Source organism: Peromyscus maniculatus, chromosome 4, assembly GCF_049852395.1.
Source record: "Peromyscus maniculatus bairdii isolate BWxNUB_F1_BW_parent chromosome 4, HU_Pman_BW_mat_3.1, whole genome shotgun sequence".
In the NCBI taxonomy this organism is placed as follows: domain Eukaryota; kingdom Metazoa; phylum Chordata; class Mammalia; order Rodentia; family Cricetidae; genus Peromyscus; species Peromyscus maniculatus.
This window is the reverse complement of record NC_134855.1, coordinates 154,842,117-154,868,577: the sequence shown is the minus strand read 5'-3', so window position 1 is coordinate 154,868,577 and position 26,461 is coordinate 154,842,117. Positions and strand designations below refer to the sequence as shown.

The 26,461-nt window shown below is 48.4% G+C and overlaps 1 protein-coding gene across 1 annotated transcript in view; it reads right to left on the bottom strand.

The window, feature by feature from the left end:
• The window catches only part of Znf831 (zinc finger protein 831), a 64,310-nt gene extending 44,894 nt beyond the window's left edge, over positions 1-19,416 (bottom strand). The window contains exons 1-3 of the mRNA XM_006976032.4: positions 15,823-19,416; positions 14,081-14,220; positions 4,991-5,127 (exon numbers count right to left, since the gene is read on the bottom strand). Of these exons, the coding sequence (XP_006976094.2) occupies positions 4,991-5,127; positions 14,081-14,220; positions 15,823-19,416 (3,871 nt within the window). The remainder of the gene's footprint in view (positions 1-4,990; positions 5,128-14,080; positions 14,221-15,822) is intronic.
• Positions 19,417-26,461: the final 7,045 nt, after the last annotated feature.

The following is a 26,461-nucleotide window of genomic DNA, read 5'->3' as shown; positions in this document are numbered from 1 at the left end:
AAATCAAACATCTTTAAAAATATTTTTTAAAAACATCCTCTTACTCTGTCTCATCCTAAGTTATTGACAGGAAGAGACTTCAAAAACTATGAAAAAATATTAAGTCTAACTTGTTCTTGGATATGTGTGCTCTTGACCAGTATTTGGAAATGTCTGTTTCTTGGGAGCCTCCAGGGCCAGAAGCCGTGATTTTCCCACCTTTGAACCAGCAAACTCCTCATCCCCAATCAGTGAGATTCTCTAGTTCTTCTTTTGATTCCATCGGTTTTCTCCAATTCCAGGCTTTTGGACTACCCACACAAGTCACCACATATCACTCTGCCCTGGGATGTAAGTTCTTCCTCTCTCACCCTCAAAAAGACACACACAGTTGTAGTCCCACACAGTCAAAGGTACACACAATCACAGGTAACACACAGTCATAGATACACACATCCACTGGTACATACACAATCACAATACTCACAGTTACAAGTACTCACACACCACAGTTGCATACATAGTGGCAGGCACACTCCCAAGTCATCTTGATCACTGGGAATCAGCTCAGGTCTCTCCGTCCAGCACCCACTCTGTCAAGGACACTCAGCACGGTCATTTATAAATGGCGGACCACCAAGGCCCTGCCTGGCTTCCTTTGAAGTTAGAGCATTTTGTCTGCCACACCTTTCAATTCTGAGTGCCCTTCACTTCTCTAGCATGGACATACTGTTGAGCAGTGGTAATGAAATCCTTTGGCCCCTTGGTTTCCAAGCAGTGTTTATTTTGACATGCTTTCCCATCCCCCAACTCAAGTGTCCATCATACTCTGTCAACTCCAGCTTGCTGGGCTGCCCTGCCACCCCTTCTGAGGTCCCCTCTGATACTTCAATAAAGACACACAGTGATTAATTCTTCCCAGGTCAGTATGTAGACCTCACCCTGCAGGCTCAACACCTGCCCTGCAGTGGCTGTGCTTCTGGCTCTTCCTAATTACAGGGGCAGGAGGCCTTTGAAAATGGGCACTAGGGACCCCACCCCCAGGCTCAGCCTGCTGCTCAAAGATCAGATAAGAGAGCAGACACCTGAGAGCCCTGCAGGCTGTTCAGGGTGCTGTTACCTACATGGGGTACAAGCAATTCCCCCTGGGATAATTAACTTAGCACCCTCAATCCTTGGTTTCTGTTTCTGTTGAGACCTGGTCTTATTCATTAGCCTACAACTTTGTTCTTGGGACTGTACCAAAGCTATGGCAGGCTACTGTTGAGTTTGGACTATAGAGAGTAGATTACTCCCAAGTGGAAGGACATGGGGGATTGTCTAGGACCTCACAGACATCCTGCTGGGTGGATACAGAGCCTCCCTCTAGGTTGAGAGGAACTTTTCAAGAGATCAAAGAGACAGTGGCGCTCTAAGGCTGCTCTGATCATCCTAAGACCCCTGTATCTTCATGGTCAAGCCAGTGCATGCACGCCCATGAGCAGGGCCAGCACTTCCCAGGTGGGCCTAGGAAGGCCTGCAGAGGGTAGGTGCTCTTTTTTTTTTGCCTTACATAATTCCCAAGGCTGGGGCCACAGGGTAAGGCTAGGCACACTTTAGGGGAATGTTGAGCTGAATGTCTACTCAGCCCACAAAGCCGCATGCTGAGGCCCTGCCTATGGCTCTCCCAGCCAGTCTCCCAGCCTTCTCTTGAAAGGGACACTGATTTGTCCCAAGGTTCCTGAGAGGAATGCTACCTGAAGTCTGAGAATCCTGTATCCCAAAGTATTACAGAGCCTGCTGCTGAGGCTGGGTGGAGGTGGGGACTAGTGTGTGTGTGTGTGTGTGTGTGTGTGTATACACACGTGCGCGCGCGCACACACACACACGTGTACAAGTGTTATTAGATGTTGGTAAAAGCCTAGAATCAACATCAAGTGTCCCCTGCAATTACTTGCCACCTTGTCTTTTGAGACACAGTCTCTCATTGAACCAGTAGCTCATCAATTTGGCCAAACTGGCTTCTCAGTGAACCCTAGCCAGTCTCCTGTATCCATCTCCCCAGTGCTGAGATTACATGCCTGGCTTTTCATTTGGGTATCAGGGACTGAACTCAGACCTACACCCTTACCCAGGAAGCACTTCGCCTAGTGAGCAGTTTCCCCAGCTCTGAGTCTGTTCTTACGGCTTAGGTGAACTGGAATGTTCTGGTAAATGTGTTTACTGTCCCTGTCTACACACTGATGTCCACACATACCATGCCCTTTGTTCATTCAAAGACAGTTACAACCACTTATGTGAGATTGGATGGGAGTGAATTACAAAGGCCTGAACACCCCTGGTGATCTGTGAAAATGATGTTGGTAGGTCTACAGAACTTATTAATTAATTAAGATGAGGTGACCCTAGGTTTAGTGGGACCCTGAATACAATAACAGGTGTCCTTGAAGTGAAAAGCTGAGGGTGGCTCTACCTATGGTGATACAGGAGACAAGGCCGTGTAAAAATGGAGTCAACTACTGGAAAGATGAGGCCACAGACCAAAGAAACTAGGATCATGGGGCTTGAAGAACAGGGAGAAGCCTCTCTTTTGAACCTTTGGGGAGCATGAGGCTCCGGGGTTGCCTGGGAGAACCATGAGGGGATAGGAAGCACCGGGTTTGTGATGGTATTATATGGGAAACCAGCACAAGCGCCTACATCCAATAAGCATGCTAGATGATGATGCACCCTTAACTGGACCACCCCACAGGGCAGCTCCTACACTCTCCCCCACACTCCTCCTTCCTGGCCATTCTCCTTCACATGCCCAATACCCAGCCAGAAAGCCACACCCACCTTTCCAGAAAAAGGCCCTGCTCTCCAAAGGGAACCTCCTACCAAGACTCATAAGAGTGGCTTTAGATTCCTCCTCTCAGCATGAGAACTGGTCACCACGGTCTCTCTTTCACTCAGCATTCTGCATATGCCACTGTCACACACATATGTGTATTAACAACCAACATCATTAGCTACTTTGGATGCTGCAAAGTACGGCTGCACCCAGAAGCCACTGTGATCACATACTGAGCATTTGGATCTATAGGCCAGACCTTAGGTGTCTTAGCTTTACAGTCAAAATCATCCATGGGGAAGTGAACAGGTCACTGGTGCCATTCTCAGTGTGGCCAAAGATGGAGAAGGAGCCAGCCAACCTGTCTTCCCTGTTATCAAGAGCAGGGATTCTCTTTGGCCCTCCCACCTGCACAGCACAGAGCCTAGGGCTATAACTAGGCTGGTGTAAGCACCCAAAACAGCTGGAGTCACCATTCCAAAGTTGTTTGGGAAGAGAGCTGGAGACGTTCATTCTGGACGACAACTGTCAGCGTTCACCTGTGACTGCTGGCAACCTCCTGCCCACAGACATCCATGACCATCGGCTCCCTGACAGATCAGCAGCAGAGGCCAATCAGGGATGTTACTGGAGCTCCATGCCACATGAAGGAAAATTCTAGAACCAAACTCTGATGGGAACAGATGAAGATGGGGCACATGGAAACACAGAATGAAGAGCAGACAGCAGGGGCCATGGTTCTGACATGGGGTCCCTTCAATGTGGGACTCCTCTGTCTATAGCTCTTTACCTTCCTGGGCTCTGAGGTCTGGGTTCCCAACAATGGGATGCAAATTGAAGGACCTCTCAAGGAATGAGAAGAGGCATGCCCTAAGAGTCTAGAAAGCACAGATGCTATCAATACTGTCATATGAAGGCACACTGAGAAAGCATAGTCATATAGTATCCTGTGGCCCTTGTATGGAAGACTTTTCTCTCGTTCTGATATACAGACGAACCCATATGTAGCTCTGAGATGTCCTCCACAGAGGATATCACTGAGCCTAGTAGCTGATTTCACTGAATAAGGAACAAAGGGATGAAGATGAGTGCCATGGGCAACCGAGAAAAAGTAGGCTTGAGTTCCTTCATCTTTCTACAAGCCAGCCTTCCCCTTGAGATTCTTTCATAAAAATAGCATTTTGCCATCTGCAGCTTTCCATCCAACAGTAAGAGTGGATCCCTGCATCAGGTGGATTCTGAGTAGCAAAACACTAGGCCTCATCTTCCTCTCTACATGAAGAGGAGACTTTGGGGACAGGGTAAAGGGGAAGAGGGGTGGAGCAAGTGCCCTTCGCCTGTAGGGGGTGCTGGAGCTACACAGAGATGGGGTAAATGCCCCACCAGGGGTCCTAAGGACAAAGCCCAGGGTCAGCTCTTGAACAAACCAGTCAACAACCAGACACGAAGAGATGGTAATTCAGATACTGCTGGCCAGATGGGCCCCACAGCCTCTCACAGATGGCTCCATTCTTCCCAGGCAAGTCTCTGCAAGCAAGACCAAGTCTGGTGTCATCACTGTTGGGTGCAAGGAAGGAGACATGTTGGCCCAGAGAAGTTCACTGACTTGTCCTAGTTGCTCAGGGATGGGAACTTGAAACATCTCTTTTCCAGGAAGTAGCCTCTGTGAGTTCAGGTGACATTTTCCTCTGAGCCTGGTCCTCACTGCTGCCAAGGCAAGCATTGGACATGTACTTCTCACAGAACTATCATCCTATCCGTGGGCTCCGACACCAACCACAGCCCCTACTGCCTCCTCCCCAGAGCCTTACAATGATAGCATTGTGCAAAGAACTGAGCTCACTTCCTGTCTACAGATAGGGGAGGTAGAAGCATCAGGAGTCCTAGTGTGTATATTCCCAGATCGTTCCCGGATTCCAGACAGGATCTGTACCTGTACACACAGGGCCTGTTGTTGCCTGGCCCGGCCGGGACTATGTTTGCACTGCCCAGAACTGGCATCTTGACATCTTACCCCATGCCATTTCCATAGATTGGTACCGATTGTCTCACAGATAAAAACCTCATCATGGCCCTTCACACACGTGACCCCTCTGGATCTGGCCTGGCGCCTGCCCATTTACTACTATTCCAACACAGATGCCAGAGCCTGATGCCTTTGTGCCCCTCAGCTGGATTCACCTCCAGGGAAAGTGTTACCTGCCACTTCTGATGAAGCCGTCCCAAGGGTCCCTCGTGGCTCCAACCCCTCAAGTTGCTGGGGGAGACAGTTTCTTCTTGACAACCAGGGTGGCTTGCACAGTCGTTTGGCTCTCTGCCAGAAACGTCCTTCATATCTGTGGGGCAGAGTGGTGCACACTTAGTATGTGCCAGGAAAGCCAGAGAGGCCCTGAGGGTAGCTGGGAAACCTGGGGCTAGACTTGAAGTTGATAAGCTCTGAGTGACTCCTCACCCACCCACCCCTGCTCACCTTCTCTCCTCAGCCCACTCTCCTAACTCATCTTCTAGCCACAGGATGTGAGGGTTGAAATCACACAACTCACAAGGCTGTGTAGGGACTAAGTGAGATGGGGTTGACATTTTGTTTTGAAACATGGTCTCATGGAGCCCAGTCTGGCCTTGAACTTCCTACTTAGCTGAGGATGAGCTTGTACTTCTGATTCCCCTGCCTCAACCTTCTGAGTGCTAAGATCACAGGTGAGCACCACCATGCCTGGGTTGTGCGATGCCCAGGCTGGAAGCCCGGACTTCATGCATGTGAGGAAGGCACTCTGCCCACTGAGGCACACCCCAGCCTGAGATCATGTTTCCGTGTTACTCATGCTACTTAGGAACAGCTTGGGGAAATGATGCTGTGGGTAGATATTGATGTTAGACTCCAGTCCTTCGCTACTTGCTAACCAGGTCACCGGACAGAACTTTGTGCAAAGGTAAAAATGTTTTATAATCAGCATGGATCCGCATGATAGCTGCCACCCCCCCCCCTGGACTACTGAGCATGTGAACTACAGTTGTGTTAAGAGCCACACGTGGTCACTGCTGCCATCATGGGTGGTGTTGGCAGCTTGCATCTTGAGGTCTGCACAGATTCCCCATCAGAGAGCCCCTTCCAGATCATCTGATCTAGTGGTCCCCAAAACAAAATGTCACTCACAACCCAGAGGAACTCATCTCAAGGATGGGGCAAGAGAAAGGGCTGGGAGTTGACTTTACTGATTATCATAGGGATTGTACACTCCCCTTGGCATGTGCCCTTGGTAATGCATGCCATGTATCTAGCGAGTAACCCGCTAATGAACTTGTACCCTTTCTTAGGATGTGGGTTCCCAGTGTTCTATTGGCAAGCAGGTAAAGCCCTAAGTGGACCAGCCATCTGGTCTAGCACCCTTATCTTGTAGGTAAGCAAACTGAGATGAAGGTCCACTGCCACATGCCTTAAGCTTGTTTGAAAGCTCTTTGCACTGTTTGCAAATACTTGTGGGAGCCCCCTCCCTGTACAGGCTTCACTTTGCAAGCTCTTGACTCCCATGGAGCTCCACAGACCTTCTGGAGAAGAGGCAACATGCTTAGCTACTCTCCTGCCTTGTTTGTTTGAGCTTCTGCCAAGAACCCAGGCACCGGACCTAGTCACAGGGGCTGACTGCAGAATTTTATTTAAATAAGGGCTGAAGAATGCAGCATCCCCTCAGATACTGACTTTTTCTATCACCGACAACAAGACACTGGCTCTTTGTTCATCTTTCCAGGTGTCTACATTTGAAAAAAACTTGTCTTGCCCACCTGGATCAGGAGCTGTCGCCCCTGGGAATTGGGGTGGGGGTACCTGGCTCCTTTCCCTGATGCCTCTGTCCCGTTTGTCAAGACCATAAATCCCCCAGAGTGCCATCAGGGGAGGGAGGGCAGGCTGCTGTTTCACGCATCCCCATCCCCAAGCCCACTGGAGCTCCAGCAGTGATTTCAAAGCCCACAGACAAAGGAAGGAAGGGAAGTGGGACCTGTGGGGACCGGGCTGCCAGCAAGTGTGCAGGCTCACCTTTGCCCCTTTGCAGGCAGTGAGGATGGCAGGCACATCACCTGGACCTTGGGGACCGTCATTCAATCAAAGTTGCTGGGGGACTGTCAGAAGAGTTCCTGGCCCCCAAGGCAATCTTACCCAAGCGGGATCTGGGCCCCATCATTCTTGAGGAGCCCACGTGGACCCTGGTGCTATTGTTGGCTGGGGCTGTTCCCATCTTGCTTTGGTCCTGTCAGAGGAGTCTTTGTGTGGAGCCCCTCCCCCAAGCAGCTGCATTCAGAAAATTAGCCTGGATAGGCAGTTTTTCATCTCCTGTCATTCAGGGACCACCCCCCCCCCCCACCAGGCATGCCAGGTGCTGTAAGGCAACATCTAACAGTTCTCCCTCGGGGCTACACAACTCTTCCCCTTCTACTGGTGGGGGAACACAAATATCATCTGGGACAGTGGGAACTCAACTTGCTCATGTATGCCTGGGAAACTTCCCACCTCACCTCACTCCCTTCTGGCAGACTAGGTGGTGTAGGATGAGGAGGTTCAGTCACACTTACCTCTAAGTAGGACAATCTAAATGGTACAGTTCTCTCTCCAGAGTCCCTGGAGGCCCATGCTGAGGCCCCCATTACATTACAACATTATCATTACAACATATCTCTACTCCCCTTTCCCTGCCCTCCTCCTCACAGCCTTCCTGTCCTCTTCCTAAGAGCTCGCCCTCCTTAGTCACTTAGCCTTAAAACCCTCACCTCAAGTTCCATTTTCTAAAGAATCCCACTCAAGGGTTGGATGTGAGTGCCCTTCTCCTCCAAATGCTTGCTTTGGTTTGAAGGACCTCAAGCACGCACGTGACTGATAGTAGGTACATGTCAACCTCGTACGTGATGTTAGACCTGTTCCTTCTCGTTTTGTTTCCTCAAGGCTGAATTTAAGATCAACTCACTTTTCCAAGTTCACATCTGATTTGCAACTCAGAGCTGATCCGTTTTCTCATTTATACTTCTAAAAAGAAGCCCCTCTAGATTCGGATGTTGAACTGGACTCTTAGGCTCCATAAAAGCTTCTTCTCTATCCTTTGGGTCTTTATGCATTTCATGGTCCATTTCTTCCTCGATCTTATGGAGATCAGTCATGGGGAGCATTTCTTACCCAGGTCAGTCCAGTAGGAATTCCTGAAAACTGGTTGGTTAAGTTACTGAGCTCAGGGGCTTCAGTTTGGACTAGAGGCCCTTGGTTGACTCAGGAAAGGGGAAGGCTGAGGTTGTTGTCATGAATCTTGACACTGGTTGGAATATATTAACCCTTGGTTCCTCTAAACATCACTTCGTGTTTAGCTATCTAGGGGAATTGTCAGGTTGGTGTGTAGGCCAGCCTCACATGTGTTCACCCAGACAAAGACCATGCTCCATCCTGCCATTTGTGTCTCCAAGCTCCTGTCACAGCCCCAAGGACATATCAAAGCAAAGAGTAGAAGCTGAGAGATGTCTGTGACCATGCTCAAAGCTCTGCTTCTGTGGCTGACAGGTCAAGGGGTCTCAGATTCTTGTGCACAGAGCCCATATGCTGCACAGGTGAGCTCAGGACCACCATCTACCTGCCCATATCCCTATACCTCACAGACTTCTCTAACTGAATAAACTGCATCATGACTGAAGAACAGCTGCACATCCCTCAACAGGAACAGCAAGTGCACAAGGAAGACCCTCAGGATGACTAGAATCCTTTCTTCAGAGCCTGGGGTGAGCCTCACTCCTTTGGTGAGGAGTGTGCCTTTTAGGACTGCCATGCTCCCACACGGCCTCGCCCATCTCCCATCATTTGGTGCCATCTATATAGCATTTGCCGGAAGCTTCCTCAGCCAAGCCTCTGAGCACTTTGTGCTTGTATACCGCCATGAATTAATCAATAAAACCCAATTCCATGGTCCAGTGCTTGCTGTGGGTCCAGTGCAGATGGATTCTGAGAACTTTGTGAATCTCCAGGTCTCAAGTTAACACAGGAGTAATTAGGCATACAAGCACGAAGTTTCTCTGTGTTTTCATTTCTACTCTCCAGACAGACCCCGTGCCTTTGACTCCCTGTCCTTTAACATGTGTAGTTTCATTAATGAAACAGCCATTTTCATTACAGTGTTGAGAGAGAGAGAGAGAGAGAGAGAGAGAGAGAGAGAGAGAGAGAGAGAGAGAGAGATATTAAACAGAATGGAAAGCCCTGAGATGAACTTCAAGTATAAACAAGGAGCTAAAAACAGCAAACAGATCAGGGACCAACAATTTATATACAGATCTGAGAGGTTTTTATGTAAATTCTACATAATGTATTAGAGTTTTCCAATCAAACAAAATCTCTATATGTGGAATATGCATGAGCAATATATAAGCATATATGTAGTTTCAAAAATATGAAGTCATACCTAGTTGCTAAAACAAATGAAAAATCACATTTGATCCATGCTCCCTGGTTGTTTAGGTCACAAAAAGCAAACCAAATTCTTCCATATATATAAAGGCATGTATTTATGTATGTTAGAAAAAATATCAGAGGGAGTCTTTATATGCTCATGACATTAGGAGATTGAGAGTTAGGGAAGGCTTCTTAGACAAGACCAACAATGGGTAGCTGAAGAAGAAAAGATAGCCTTGTGGATATATCAAAATGTGCAACTTCTCACACATCATCCCAGCTCTCAGAAACTCATGCAGGAAGGTCAAAAGTTTGAGATCAGCTTGGTCAAATTAGTGAAATCACAGCTTAAAAAAATAATAAGAGTAAAAACAAGGTCTTTTTTCCCTTTTTTTCTTTCTTTTTTTTTTTTTTTTTTTTTTTTTTTTGAGACAGGGTTTCTCTGTGTAGCACCGTGGCTGCCCTGGAACTCTCTTTGTAGATCAGGCTGACCTCAAACTCACAGAGATCCACCTGCCTCTGCTTTCTGAGTACTGGTACTAAAGTTGTGTGTTACCATGCCCAACAAAAAACTCCTTAATGATAAGGCACAGGAAATTGAGAGCGCCTGACCTGACACTAGTCATATCACAGCCCTCCTTACCATGGAAATACAATTTTGTTCTTTTTCTTAATGATTTATTTTTATTTAATGTACATTGGTATCTTGCCTGCAAGTATGTCTGTGTGAGGGTGTCAGATCCCCTGGATCTGGAGCTCAGATCCCCTGGAACTGGAGTTGTGAGCTGCCACATGTATGCTGGGAATTGAACCCAGGTCCTCTGGAAGAGCAATCAGTACTCTTAATCACTCAGCCATCTCTCCAACCCCAACCAAGTTGTTCTTAAAAATTAAATACACTTAAATGTATTAATAGACGAATGGAAGGTACAAAACAGTTAAAATTCACAAGACAGAAAACCTGGGTGGTTAAGGTTGTTTTCATCCCAATGGTTTTGCCAGACTAGGTGAATTCTGGATGTATTCCCTTGCTCAGGTGGGACAGGACTTTAATGGAAGTCAAGGGTCAATTTCCACTGCTGTAGAGAGCTGAGGCAATATCAGGCCATGCACTCACCACACAAGTGACTAAGAAGTGAGTGCTCCCACCCCCACATCCTGCCCCGGAGAGAAGGGGGAGAAATCTCTCCAGTCAATTTTATAAAGAGAAGAGACCTTCCTCAACTCATAGGGCCTGAGACATCAAGAACTTCTCTTAGCCTAGAATCTGACAGGTACTTAGCAGAAGTAAATCAAGCATTCTCCCATCCACCACAAGAATAGTGCTTTCCACTCAAGTCTCTAAGCTCCCATACCATGAACATGAGGGATTCAGATGCTGGAAGTGAGAGTTAATAAGTAAAACAGGCAGACATGGAGGCTTCAGACATTGGGATCTTCAAGAGCAAATTCAGCAAACTCTAAAATGTGATTTAAAAAGAAAAGGATTGTGGGGTTGGGGAGATGACTAAATCAGAAAGGCAGTTGCCATGCTAAGCACAGGAACTCACTCAGTTCAGATCCTCAATACCAGCACAAAAAGTCTGGTGCAGTGGGTAGTGAGAGTCTGCAGTCCCAGAGCTGGGGAGGTAGAGACAGGGAACTGTGCTGGCCAGACAGCCAAGCTGAATTCATGAGCTCTAGGTTCAGTGAGAGACCCCACCTCAAAAGATGAGGTGGAAATACTCTGAGTAAGAGGCTGGATAGAAACCTCTGGCCTCCATATGCATGCATATACATACAGCACACACACACACACACACACACACACACACACACACACACACACACGTTTGAAAATAAAAATAAAGAGCAAGAGAACAAAGCAGACTTTTACCAAGCAGGTCTGAAAATTAATTAAACTTATTGGAGATAAAACAATATCTATGAACAACTACATTTAAGTATCAGTAAACCTTCCTTGCAAGATGGCTCATCAGGTAAAGGTGCTTGCCACCAAGCCTGACGAGCTGAGTTCCATCCTCAGGACCCACACAGTAGAAGGAGAGTGCCTGCTCCGTACATTGTCCTCTGACCTCAACAGACACAGAACAAACAAATACATGTAATAAAATATTTAAAAATCAGACCAATAAAGACAGGATGTCAATGAAGAAGAGGCCACACAGGAGGCTATGGACTTTCTGGTCAAGATGAGAGAACATTAATTAGATCTATATCTCAAATAAAACCCTGGACAAATGTATAGCCTGATGGACATTGTGTGAGGAAGCTATTGCTCTCTAGAGCAGAGTCTCATGAAGATTCCCTCTCAAGGCTTCCTTCCACTTACCAGGGAGATGGTCTCCAGGCTGAACACTATAGGCTGAAAAGACCATCCTTCTCCCTTTCTCTATTGATTTTCCTTAAAATCTTATCAAAAGTCCCTCTCCACCTTATTTCTCCAAGCAGTCTTTGTCTATTCTGATAGAAGTACTACATTGTCTTGAATTCATCAGCCTTATATAGAAAATCCTGGGGTTAGGTGGTATAATCAAAATGGTGTAATATTTGCATCAAAATAGACAAATAGGTCACGTTAGGGCAACCAGGTGGCTACCTGCAAAACTCAGAGCATCTGTCTATAACTCACACCATAAATAAAAGGCAGAATTTGAAAAGGCTGGAATTTGAAACCTAAGGTGAATGACAGAAGAAAATGTGTGATCATGGTTAGTAAGAGACTTCTAAGTTCTCCCACTAAGCACATGCTCAATGGAAGGGAAGAGAGAAGAAAATGAGTCATTAAAATTAAAGATGGTCACTCTGTTATGAAAATAAAAGTGGTAACTAGAGATATAGCACAGTGGTAGACCATTTGGCCAGCATTTGTATGGCCCTGGGTATAATCTTAAGCACCCAAATAAACAAATAAACAAACAATTAAAGAAAGAGAACTATCTGGGCCAAGCATGGTAGGTAGTACATGCCTATAGTCCCACACCGAGATGACTGAGACAGGAGGAACATAAGTCAAGCACTTGTCTCAAAAAACTTAAAATATTTAGGCAGTCAGGTTGGTGAGACCAGAAAACAAGCAAGTAAGAGAGAGAGAGAGAGAGAGAGAGAGAGAGAGAGAGAGAGAGAGAGATGATAGATAGATAGATGATAGATAGATAGATAGATAGATAGATAGATAGATAGATAGATAGATAGAGTAGATGATTGATAGATACATGGTTGAATGGATGAATAAATGAGATAAATGACTGACACTATATGAATGGATAGATGAGACAGATGACAGACACATAGTGGACGGATAAATGGAAGGATGGAAGGATGGATGGATGGATGGATGGATGGATGGATGGATGGATGGATGGGATAGATGACTGATATATACATAGGTGGATAAGTAGATAGATAGATGAATGAATAGATAAGCCACTGCTTTAGTACCATGTCTGCCTGCTTGGTCACTGCAAGATGGTCACTGACCCTAACTCTCTGGAGCCATGAGCCCCAAATAAAGTAGTTCCTTTTATAAGTTGCCTTGGTCATGGCATTTTATCAAACAATTAAAAACTAAAACAAGGCCCTTGCTTAGAATTTCCTTGCTGCCTTTTGCCCAACTCTACATGTTCACCTTTAAGGCACTTATAAAGCACTTCTCTAATAGAGATGCCCTCTCTTGGCTCCCACAAGGTCAACTATTAAGATCTCCAAATTCAAGTGTCTTTGGAGGTAGGCATAAACACATCTAAGAAACATGGATGAAAATCCAGTGCTAGAGAGAGATGGGGACTGAGACATTTACAAAGCACAGCTCTCACCCTGCCAGGGTGGCTACTACTCCTCTTTGGCCACCCATGGCCACTCAAGAGGGCAAGCACCATGTTCTCAGAACTTCTGATAACTTGAGAGGAGTGGAAGATACAAACACGTGTGAAATCTGATTTTTATGATGTGACTGCAACTTTTAGACAGACCCCTAGCTTGATGGACTTGTCCCAAGAACTGCTGCTGAGCTTTTAAGGCCTCCTAAAAGATGTCCCTGATCTTTTCTAGAAGACAGTGCTTCTGAACGTTCAGAGAATTATCCCTAATCTTGGGATTGCTTCTCTGGATTTTTAATTTTTTTCCCAAAAAGCACATTTTCTTGCAAATATTAAAAATGTATTAAAAGTAATAATTACCACATACTCTCTCAAGACTAAAATTAGATTAATGTATTTTCAACCTGGTTATCTCAACTATTTACTGTGTTCCTGCCTTATAAAGACACCAGTAAACAATTACAAGGTCAGTGGTATCATGCTGGGTGGGCAATGGGCAATAGAGGCAGGTTTGGAGCAGCAGAACTTCAGACCAATGGAATAGGAGCCTCCCTCAGGGGGTAAGATGCAGTCAGAAGGTTTCTCTGGTCCGGCCTTGTCCCACCCAGCCCTGTGGTCCCACAGCTGCTTATAAAAAAAAATCACTCAGAGGCTTAATATTATTTACAAACTATATGGCCTATAGTAGGCTTCTTGCTAGCTGGCTCTTTTGTCTTAAATTAACCCATTTCTATTAATCTATGTTTTGCCACATATTCTATGGGTTACCAGTTCGCTGGCATGTTGTTCCTTGGGTGGCAGGGTGGCAGGGTGGCAGGCTGGCATCTCTCTCTGCCTTTCTTCTTCCTGTCTGTCTCTTGGATTTCCTGCCTGGCTTATAACATACCTCACCATAAGCCAGAGCAGCTTCTTTATTATCCAGTCATAGCAACACATATTCACAGAGTACAGAAAGACATCCCTCAGTAGTGAGCTGCCATTTGAATGCCACATTCAGTTCCTGGGTTCCTGAAATCAAGTCAGCATGGAAGGGGAAGAGAAGGCCACATATTTTACCTCTTGGAATGAAGCCTCAGTTTCTTCTGCTTGCTGTTCTCATGAGATATCTTCACCCTCCTATGGCACAGTCCTTTCTTCCACTGTGGACTGGATACCTGGTCCTGAGCCCTTGCCTCTGAGACTGCTGGGTAGGGAAGCTGAAAATACCAAGCATGTTGTCATCATGTCACTCAAAGTCCTCATGGTGGAGAACACCATGATGGGTTCTCTCTCTAAAGACAGGATATCTATCTATGAAAATTAAGACACCAAAATGTTGTATTATCAAATGGTCTGAGCCTGTGAGATATTCTTACCCAGCAACCAGTTGTATGCCACATGGAACCTTCCAGAACCATGCCTAGACTGGACCTCCAGTGGAAATGCTGGACCCTTGAAATGAGTGAAGAGTTACCTAGTGCCATAGTCCATATCACCCACCTCAGGAATCCCTACAATTTGGAGGGAAGAAATATAAACCAGACCTTGGATCACCACCCCTAACCCCTGGGGATTGCTTAACAGTCTCAGGTCCCACCCTTGTCTTTGTTCCATAAAGCCCAATTAGAACTGAGGCCTCGAGGCTCCTTTTAGCTTCCTGACCCATGCCATCTTCTAACAGGAGAAGACCTCAACCCTTTGAAGATGGGGCCATACACTCATGGCTCAATTCCCTGGAAAGACCCTCCTTAAACTTCTGTCACATTTTCCTTCTTATCATTGCTCCTAAGGACCTCAGAGTTAGATCTGAGACCAGTTACTGTGATGACATTAGAGTGATTTCTCTAGCGCACCCGAGATAGTGAGCTTCTCCATTTAAGAGCTTTCCTTAGTTTGTTCCATTTTTGTTCTGCTTTGGTTTTCTGTCTGAAGTTTATCTGTTAACATGAGTTTCTAGTTTCTGGGGAGATATATATATTTTTAAAAGTATAGTTGTGATTCTTAGATGACCTAGAGAGTTAAGGACGGTATGATTTGTTTGTTTGTTTTTGTTTTTTTGTTTTGCCTGTTACCAGGAATAGAATGAAGTTTTATGTCTAATCACAAATATCTTACCTGGATGCTCTAGTGAAATATTTCTTTGGGTGTGTGTGTGTGTGTGTGGTGTGTATACATGCGTGTGTGTGTGTGTGTGTGTGTGTGTGTGTGTGGTGTGTATACATGTGTGTGTGTGTGTGTGTGGTGTGTATACATGTGTGTGTGTGTGTATGTGTGTGTGTGTGTGTGTGTGTGTGTGTGTGTGTGTGGTGTGTATACATACATATGGAGGTCAGAGAACAGTCTTGGGTGTCTTCTCTCAGGAGCCATCCAGCTTGTGTTTTGGGTCTTTCACTGGCCTAGGACTCAAGGATTAGGCTAATCTAAGCCAACCTCAGTGACCTTCCTCAGAGCTGGGATTAGAAAGGCCTGCCATCACTCCTGGCTTTTTAAACAGGGGTCCTCAGGTCCTCAAACTTGTGAGGCAAGCACTTCAAGTCAGCCACGACCCAGACCCTAGTACAAGAGATCTTTATCACTTCATTTTTATGAATCTGTTGGGTTTTGTTCATATCTAGGGCCTTTACTTCTTCCCACCCCATGTATGGCCACCCGAGCCTCCTTTGGGAACAGAAAACGTCACAATGGTGGTGATATCCACAGGGATAGATCCACTGCTTTTCCTTTCTCCCCCTCCCCTCTTGTTTCCTTTCTCTCCCCCCAGTCTTTCTCTCCCTGTCTCTCTCTCTCATGGCCAAGTCCCCAGGCCTAGCTAGTGTTACCTCAGGTGCCCTCGAAGTCGCTCCTCCTCGGCTTGTCTTGGTCCGTCCTCCACTGCTCTTGGGCAGCAGCCCTTTGTCACTCTTACCCTGGAGGCTTCTATCAGGTGAGCATGGAGACAAGTGCCCAGGAGCTGCCCTCTGTTGCTCTGCGGCCAGGGGCAGGCTGCGACTTAAGCAACACCAGGTGAGCTGAGGCTCAGCCTTAAGTGAAGGGAAGGAGCTTGGGGCCTCACAGCTTCTGGGGGTCCCTAAGTGGTGTGACAAGGCCAGTTTCTGCTGGCCCAGGGGTAAACCCTGGGGCCTTGTGAAAGATGTGGGGAAATAATGTGCTTGGGAGGGAAAGCAGACAGGCAGCCCTTCCTTGGTCTCTGAAGAAGGACCTTCTAGGGCATTCCTAGGTGTTCCCAGCTTCTGGAACAATGTCCATGGGTTCAAGAGATTCCCATATGTTCCAGCTCTTGCTGGTGGGCTGTCTCTGCAGAGGCAATGGATGGCGTGGCTCTCACCCACTGCATTCTTGGTCACATGACTGTCACATGTGTGAGCAGGCACAATGGAGGCTGTCTCCTGGGCGGTGCCGGTGTTGGGAATGCTGCTGTCGGCCCTGTCTCTTTTCTCGCTTCCTGTTTGTGCCTCTTCTCTTCCATCCAGTGACCTGGACCAGCTAGGATCCTCTGAGCTGCCAGCTGCCTCACCTGGGCCTGAGTGTGCTCCAGGTAGCCGGAGCATTCCCAATTCTGATCCAGCGAGAAGGGCCTGTTCTGTAGGCTGTGCACTTGTACACAGAGAGTCGGGGCCTTTCCCAGTCCCCAGAGCAACATGTGGTGAGGGCTTCTCTCCCTGAGGCAACCTGAGGAGGTACTTGGGAGCAAAGGAACCACCTGACACAGCAGTGGGAACACCAGGATCCTGGGGCTGGGCAGGCAGCAGGGAGTGAAGTCCAAACATCCTAGATACAGAAGGTAATGTGGGATCCTTGTCTCCTAGCCCTGGCCACCTCAGGGCAACAGCAGAAACAGCTGAGGAGGCATCAGAGGACTTCAGGGTCATGGTCACATGCTGGATACTCTCAGCTGAGCTACCCAGAACCTCCTCAGCATCACTGACCTGTTTCTGGGGTGGCTGGGAGTCAGTCCGCAGAAAGCCACTTGAAGCCTCAGCTTCCAGAGGCCCTAGCTGTTCCTCATGGTCCAGTCCTTCCACCTTTAGTCGCTTTCTCTCTGACGGTGACTTGTCTTCTGCAAGCTGGGGACCCACAGACCCATCACTGGGCCGCCGGAGGACAGTTTGGTCCCCAGGGCAGCTTTCTTTTATAGCCTCACCGGGGTCTGGCAAAGCCATGTCAGGAGCTTCTAAGTCTCTTCCTTGGAGGGGCACAGGCTCTGGAGACAGCTGACATCTCAGGTCGGATTTCTCGCATGGAAGGAGCAGAGGGCTTTTGCTGCTTAGACAGAGGGCATCTGTGCTGCCAAGGGTAGGAGAGGACTTGGCTCTGGCCACTGCCTTCAGTTGCTTAGGAAACCCAGTCTCCAATGAGTCCTCCAGGGATGGTCTACTTCCCCAAGATCCTGGCTTGGCCCCTGCTGTGGCATCCCCCAGGACAGGGATCCTATTGTCTCGAGACAGGCTTGCACCCTCAGTCCCTACTACCTCTTCCTGGGGAGGCAGGTCCAGTCGCGACCTCTGGCCCTGCTTCACCTCCCTGTGTTTCTGTCCTCCCTGGTGGGTGGTCTTCATCTTCTGGTATATCCTCTTGAACGTCTCATTCCCATACACCTGCCATTTCTCCTGGGAGAACATCTGCTTCTTCTGGTTGTACTTCTTACCGGCTCTGCCCTTGCATACCACCCCCTCCTTTACTGCCGCCCTCTTTCCATCGAGGTCCTCCGCAACAGCCGAGGGGTCTCCAGTAGGGGTGCACGGCAGGTCTTCCACAGCAGCCTGTCTCACCAGGGCCCGAGGGTGACCACTGGGGATGCCTGCCAAGGTCACTCCTGGGCGGTCTCCCAGCCGAGCTGGGGTGAGCCTGGGGCTCAGGGCCTTCTGCATCCTGGGAAAGGCATCCTGTGGGTCCCGCGGCTCTGGCCACAACTTCGACCCCTCAATGAAAGGCAATGAGTTGCTTCTGGTGACAGGGACACACTCCACGGTGGTGGAGAGCTGTGTGGGGACAGAGTGGAAGAAGAGGGGTCTGGCCTTCTCCAGGGGTGTGTAGGTAGAACGAGCAGGGCTGAGCGCAGCCCTCCTGCGGCTGGGCTCCAGCGCCCGGATGTCAAAGTGGAAGGAATCCTTGTAGGTATATGGCATGGGCAGGTCGATGCTGCCCTGCTTGGACAGCACAGTCTTGCGGGGCCGCACGTGGTCCAGCTGTGGGTCGTCTACCACTGCCTGGTTGTGGGAGATGAGCTGGGCAATGCGTTCCTCCAGTTTCTTCTTCTCTAGCTCCAGGCTGGCCCCTGGCGTTCCCTGCTCGACCCCGTTGCCCGAAGTCCCGCAGCCGGGACCTCCCTCCCCCTCGGACTCTGCACTGTGCTCTGATAGACTGTGCAAGGGGCTGGAGGTAACAGGAGGCTGCTCCACGCTGTCTGAGCGGGACAGGTAGCCCGAGTCTGTGCTCTCACACTTCCTCAGCTGGCCCTCCAAGGCCTTGGAGTCCCAGGGCTTCTCTGCGCATGTCTCCTGCTGCCTCTGCAAGGAGGATGGCTTTGGTTCTGGAAGCTTCCGCCTAGGCTGTGGGCTGGCTAGTGGGAGCTCAGGTGACACCATCTGGGGCTGGTCCACAGGGGCCTCCCTGTGGGGGAGGGTGGCTCCAAGACAGGAAGTTGTTTCTATCATCCGTTCCCTGTTCTTAGTAGCAAGGGTGGGATGGGCACCTGGGGAAAGCGCTCTCTCTGGCGCTCCTTCATCTCCCCGGCTATCCACTGAGGCAGTCTCTCCAGGCCTGTCTCCTTCTTCCAGAAGGCTGCTCCCACTCCCTTCAGACTCCAAGGACAGCCGAGAGTTGTTGAGATGTGTCTGTGTCCGCCTGTGTTTATATAGGTTGCTCTGGGTCTTAAAGGCAATACCACAGGTGGTGCACGGGAAGGGCCTCTCCCCCGTGTGGGATCGGATGTGTTTCTCCAGCACACTGGGCTTCAAGCAATCCCGGCCACAGTGTGGGCACAGGTACTTCCCAGCATTCTTCACCCTGCCTGTGCTGACCAGCGTGGACCCCACACCCGGGGAGAGTACAGGCAGTGTGCCCACAATGTTCACAGTCAGGGCCGGGGTGGTCGGCTTGCCCATCTGGGTGGGACTGGGCCCTTCGGGCTGCAGCAAGGGACTGAGGATGAAAGGTACGCTGGGCCCCTCCAGACTTCCTGTCACCAGGGGTGCACGTGGCTGGAGACCCCCAGGAGGTACTGTGTGGTACAGAGGGACAGGCAAAGCCTTCAGGAACACAGTTGGGGGCAAGCCCTGCTCTGGTGGCAGGATGACAGGGCCCAGGGTCAGGCGAGGTGAGGCCTGCCCACCTGGGCCCCCTGGAACACCAGGGGCAGGAGCTGGCTGGTCCCTGGAGGATGGGGCAGGGTGGGTGGGTTCTGAAGCCTCCATTCCTCATCACCTGCGTAGCCCAGGTTTGTATCAGCCTGTGAACAAGAACCACAGTTACCAAGGGCGTCTCTCTTCTCACTATCAGAAGGCGTTACAGTACCTCTGTGAGCCCCAACAGCCCCATAGCACTCTTGTCCCCGAGCTAAGAAAGGTGTGGTGTTGCCAAACTGTAATCCTAGCTACTCAAGAGACGGAGGCAGGAGGATTACAAGTTCTAGTCCTGTTTGGCTGACAGAGTGGGATCTTCAAAATAAAACATACAAAACAGGCTGGGTGTGTAGCTCAGTGATAGAGTGCTTGCCTGGCAGGCAACAGGGCTCTCAGTTGAATCCTCAATTACACACACACCCCTACACACAGGCATGCACACACACACACACACACACACACACACACACACACACACATACATTCACACACACACACACACACCACACACACATACCATACACAAACACACACACCCCTACACACAGGCATGCACACACACACACACATACATTCACACACACACACCACACACACATACCATACACAAACACACACCCCTACACATAGGCACACACACACCTATACACATACACCCCTACACACACACACACACACACAAACACACACCCCTACACACAGGCACACACACACACCTATACACATACACATATACCCCTATACACACACACACACCTACACACAGGCACACCCATACACTTACATACACACACATGCCCCTATACACACACACCCCTACACACAGGCATGCACTCACACATATACATTCACACACACACCACACACACATACCATACACAAACACACACCCCTACACACAGGCACACATACACATACACACACACACACACACACACACACCTATACACATATACATACTCCCCTACACACATACACACACACACCTACACACAGGCACACACATATACCTACATACACACACATGCCCTACACACACACACACACACACACACACACACACACACACACACACACAAGTCCACAGTTACCCACAATGGCTAGTACTCTAGTAGGTTCAAATCCCTCATTGCCTATGATGACATTTCTAGATCCATGAAGTGTCCAGAGTCAGGCCCTTCTCACTCTGAGGTCCTGAGTCTTCAGCCAGGAGGATGTCAGTGGGAACCAGAACTGACCTTGTGGGGGACTTCCTGGATTAGGAGACTGAAAGGCAGGACTGTGAGACAAACTTGAATTTTAGAAAAATTATGCTTCATTCTTTCAACCCACAGAAGTATGACCCAAATAGTGCGTGATGAATTCTCACAGTATAAGTTTCTCCCCAGACCCAATGGGTCACGTGTATGCTAAAACATTATGGTGTTGTCAAGTTCAAACGTAAGCGGGGACCCTGGATTTGGTCTCACGGCCCTGCAAGGAGCTCTCAGGCAACCTCAGGATGAAGATTAGGTCTCTACTCAAAGCCCTGCCACATCCAGTTGAGGTTAAGTCAGCCACCACTAGACCAGGAGGAGTATATAAGCTAATACCAGGCCACCTTCTGTCCTTCCAGTCAGGAAGGGAAAGTCAGGCCCTGGAGGGAAATATTAGGTAGGCTGGTGACACCCGTCCCCACCTGAGCTTCTGTGACCACTGTCCCACCCTGAGAGTTCCTCAAGGAAACTCCAAACGTCAGTCCTCTCAGTGCTGGGGTGACAGGGCCAGCTTGAGCAAGCGCTGGTCTGAGAAAGCTGATGTTAGATTTTCCAGAAAGTTTGCAAGCCAGCTGTTAAAGATGGCCTTACTTAAAGTCAAATTGTTCCACATGTAGTGCTACATGTCTGTGAGCCCAGCATCTGGAGGATCATGAATTCTAGGCCAGCCTGGGCTAAATAGCAAAGCCCTGCATTTAAAAATTGGGGTGGGGCGGTATATAACTATGCTATGAAATAAGTTTCGTTGAAAGAAAAGATACTACAACTACATATATTCTTTTAAAAAAAACTATTATTACTGTGTATGCATATGTGCATCATGTGCGTGGAAGCAGAGAGGTCAAAGGGCAACTTTGAGGAATCAGTTCTGTTCTTCTCTATCTTTCTGTGAGTCCCAGGGATTGAAATAACACCGGACTTCCACGGCAAGCCCAATTACCTGTTAAGTCTTACAATTTGGGGCCTTACAGCTGGATATACATGCTAGATATATAACTGAAGTTAGCCTCAGCTTCATGCCATCTGCAAGAGAACAATTCAAAAACAGATCAGAGATACATGAAAGATCAAAAGCTCTAAGATTCTTAGAAGACATGGAGTTAAACCTGGGCTTTGCATTTGGCAGTGGCTCCAAGAGACGATGCCAGAAGCATGGGCAATGAAAGGAAAAGTAGAAAAAAAATGACTCATTAAAACATCTGTGTGTCAAAAACTCTATCAAGAAAGAGAAAGGATGCGCAATGGGAGAACGCGGACCATCTGATGCATTTGGGAAGTATGAAGAAGAACGTGATTGGCTGAGGCGATGGCTCAGCTGGGGAAGTATCTGCCATGTAGGCACAAGGACCTGAGGTAAAGCCAGGTGCAGTGGTGCACACCTGCACACCTGGTGCAGGGAAGGAGAGACAGGCTGGTCCCTGGAGCTCGGTGCTCAGCCATGCTAGCCAAATCAATGAGCTCCGGATTCAGCCAGAGGTCCTGTTGCGCATGATAAGGTTGATAAGCAATCCTGTTCAGAAGGTGAGGACACTGGTGGTACAAGTTTGATGGCCTGAGTTCGATCTCCAGAACCAACATAAAGGTAGAAAGAAAGTATTGACTCCACAGTTCTCTTCTGGCCTCCCTGGGCACACTGTGGTACATGCACACCACTCCCCATCATACATACACTCACATAATAATAAATAAAAAAGTAAGAAGCTTCAAAATAATAAAAATAAATAAAGCAGTGAGATGTTGAGGAAGATGCCCAGGGCTGACCTCTGACCTTCACACACATACACACATGGGATCATACACATGTATACACACATACATGCACAGAATTTTATAACTCAATGATAAAAGTCCAAACAACTCCATTTTAAAATCAGCAGGACTTGCAAGGTGGCTCAGCAGGTAAGGGCCCTTGCTTCCAAGGCTGACAACCTGAATTTCATTCCTGGGACCCACGTGTGGAAGGAGAGAGAATTGACTCCCACAAATAGTCCTCTGACCTCCATACATGTACCATGTCACACGCACATGCCCACACATACACAAAGAAATAAATTAACTAAATGAACAAGAGCAGTGGAGAGGCTGAGATGAGATTATTCCAAGACTGAAGTTAGTCTAAGCTATCTAGGAAGAGCCCGTCACAAAATGAGGTTTGAAGGGAAAAACCAGTGGGATGATTTCCCATTCACTGGCATGGCACAGTAAGGATAATAAACTGAAAACAACAAATCTTGGTAAGAGTTTGGAGGATGAGAAATCCTCACACTCTGCTAGTAGGAGTAACCCCATGTGGCTTCTGCAGAACACAGTTCTTTAGTTTCGTGGCTACTTCCTCTGAATTCAAACACTCTCTACTGCAGGAAGGAAGCAGACTCCTTGGATTCAAGGCTGGTGAAGTGAGAGGAGACTCTTGGGTGGAGTTGCCCGCATGCAGACTGTGCTGAGCTGTAGGGAGGTGGGCAGCTTTCTCCACTCATCCCCATGCTGGGCTGGGCTTTTAGGTGGTACGGCCTTTGAGTCACTACACTGCTATAACCCCAGTAAACTCGCTGGCTCATGTTTCATTTAATTTTGTTCTATTTTGTTTTGAGATAAGGTCTTCAGCCTGACTTTGAATATATAGCAATCCTCCTGCCTTAACCTCATGATTTCTGAGATTGCAGGCATGTGCCACCATGCCCAACTTAATTCATTTTCTTCCTTGCTTCCTTCCTTAGTTAATGTTGAGGTCTTACTGCCATAGTCCAGGCTGGCCTGGAATTCACCATCCCCCTGTCTCAGCACTCTGGATATTGAGATTACAGGTGTGTGCCACCAGGACTGGTAGATGAAATAATTCATGTGAAAACACAGAGGGCTATCTATGCCTACCATGGATAAGAGCTTGATTCATTTGTGTTTTCAGTAAAAAACCATACTATTCTGAACTCTTCCCCAGTGGTTCTTCCCACCTTTGCCTCTTCCTCCTCCACCCCTCAGCAAAGCAGCCCTTCTTCATTACTGGGATGTGTCTCTAGTGTGGTTCTCCAGGAAAGGTAATTCTTGGGACACTCCAGAGGAGCAAGAAGGCTGTAGTGGAGGAGGCTGCCGAGTGTACGTCGCCCCATGGGTCCCCCCGAGGGCAAGCAAGGTGGACTCCATGGGGGTCACCCACAAATCTGTAGCTGACTGCCTTGGGTGACACTGTCACCTGGCACATGAGTACTACAGCAGGCTTTGGTGTCCCTCCTGATTGGCAGGCAAGGCTTCCCTGGTCGGTTCTGAAATGGTGCCTGAGGGTACTGTTGGAGTCCTGGTGGCAGAATCAGAGTCAAGACATCTGAATTCTGAGCCCTCATCCAAAGGAAGGAAGCATAATGAGTAGAGACTTACTTAGCTACTAACACTTCTCTGATAGTCCCAGTGGGCGGGTGGGGAGGAAGTGGAAGGGAGGGGAGCCAGAAGGAAGGGAGGAGTGCTTCCCACCTCAGCCTGCCTCATGGGGAGTTGAGAGAGAGGTAAGTGGGACCCCATGCCAGGCAGTCTGCGAAGAGCAGCAGAGAGCAGCAAGTGTCCTGATGGGAGGGGAAGACAGCCCACAGAGTACTCCGCTGGCGAATAACGCAGACCGATGTCCTCCTCCAGAGCTGCATCCCTGCCTAGTGGGAAAGATGCTGCTGAATGGCAGGATCTCAGCAGGTACCCCGGGAGCTGAAGCTCAGTGACAGGTGGTTCCAGCAAACACAAGCCCATTATCAGGGAGAACAAAAATCATAGCCAGAACCGACTGTCGTGGGTAGGAAGCTCAGCCATTTGAAACACTGCAGACCTACCTGCCACCCTTACAGCTTTGCTCTCTCAAGCCTGATCTGTAATTACAATGGATTCCTGCTGGGACCTCTTGGGAGACCACCACTCTCCTCCCAGGCAAATGTCTATGGACGCAGCCGATTTTAAACAAGGAGGGGACCAGTGGTGCCACCCCTGTTGGACCGATGGTGAAATTAAGGGGATTGGATAGGAAGGAAGAGCAGAATCCAGATTCCCGTCACTTCAGCTGGCCCAATGTCAAGCGTTCACACAGAAAACAGGACTCCCACCCCTGCCCTGCCAGTGTGTGCCACTGCCCACTGAGGGTCACATTCTCCAGTACAAACATGTGGCTTTACGGGGGAAGAGGTGGTCCAAGAGGGACATGCAGAAGAACGGTGGAGAGAACCAATGCTGATCTTCAAAGCTTTCAGGAGCAAAACAGCCCCTCAGTGGGCCGGGGCGGAGAGGAAACCCAAACCCCAGCCAGGTTTGCAAAATCCACGTTCAAGGTGAGAAACCCATTGAGTTGCTCAGCGTGTTGGGGGAACTGGATGTAGAGGTAGTGGCTTCTGAGACAACGTTACCTAATTTCAGTCCATCATGTACCACAGTCACCCGCTTGGCCACCGGGTAAGCACTCTAGGCTTTGACAGCTTTCCATTCCTGCATAAATCCTTTTTTTTTTTTTTCTGGAAAAATCTTTTTAAGAAGGAAAGGCATACAGAAGAGAGTGAATGTGATGTGACCCTTTTATGTTACATAGCCTCAACTGTGATCTTCAAAAACAAAAGCTCACTGTTCCACAATGGGTTGGAAACTTGATGTTCACACAGAAACTCTCACCCAGATGATTAATGTTGGTTTATTCATCACAGTGAAAATAGGGGAGCGCCTGAGATGTCCTTCAGTATGCGAAAGAATAAACAGACATTGGCACAGCCAGACAATTGAGTATTATTCAGCAATAAAAAGAAATGAGCCATCAAGCTACAAAGAGACACATTCAGTGTATGTTGCTAAGTGAAAGAAGCCATACTCAACAGGCTGCTTCCTGTGTGGCTCCAGCTGTAGACACTCTAGAACTAACAAAACCATGGGACAATAAGATCTGTGAGTGCCGCAGTTGGAGGGGAAGAAGGGATGAACAGACATAACCCAGAGGACATTAGCAGCGGTGAAACCATCTGTATGATACTGTCAAGGGGTACCAGGAAGACCACTGCCAAAATCCGGGGCATGTGGAGGTGGCTTGGTGGATGAAACATTTGCTGTTGCAAACATAAGAACCTGAGTTTGGATTCCCAGAAGCCATTTAAAAATGAGGCATGGCAGTGCTCACCTGTAATCCCAATTCTAGGGCTGGGAGTGGAGACAGAAGGATCCCTAGAGCTCACTAGACAGGCTGTCACCACATCAGTGAGCCATAGGTTTGGTGAGAGACCTGTCATCAACCCCTGGCCTCCACGTGCACATAGACACATGTCTATACACAAACAAAGCCATAAAATACACCACAGGAAGAGTGGACTCTCAGGTAAGGACCTATGTGACACAGTGGTGGGCTCACTGACTGTCACATGCACACCTCACTAACACAAGATCCTAATAGCAGGAGAAACTGCAGGAAAGATGGACTTCAACGCAGCAGGGAGGAACTCTCCAGCCTTCTCTTATCATTTTTAGATTTTTTTTTTCTGTGTGTGTGAAGTAGGATCTCATTCTGTAGCTCAGGTTAAACTAGAACTCACTATGTAGCCCAAGCTGACCTCAAACTAGAAGCACTCCTTCCTCCTCAGTCTCCCCAGTACTGGGGTCCCAAGCATCACCTCTCTCTCTCTTTCTCTCTCTCTCTCTCTCTCTCTCTCTCTCTCTCTCTCTCTCTCTCTCTCTTGTGTGTGTGTGTGTGTGTGTCTGTGTGTGTCTGTGTGTGTACTCGCAGAGGCGAGAGGTCAGCTGTCTTTCTTCATCACTCTCCACCCTACTTTTTGAGGCAGAGTCGTCCACTGACCTTGGAGCTTGCTGATCCAGCTAGGCTAGCTGGCCATGGAGCCCTGGGGATCTGCCTGTCG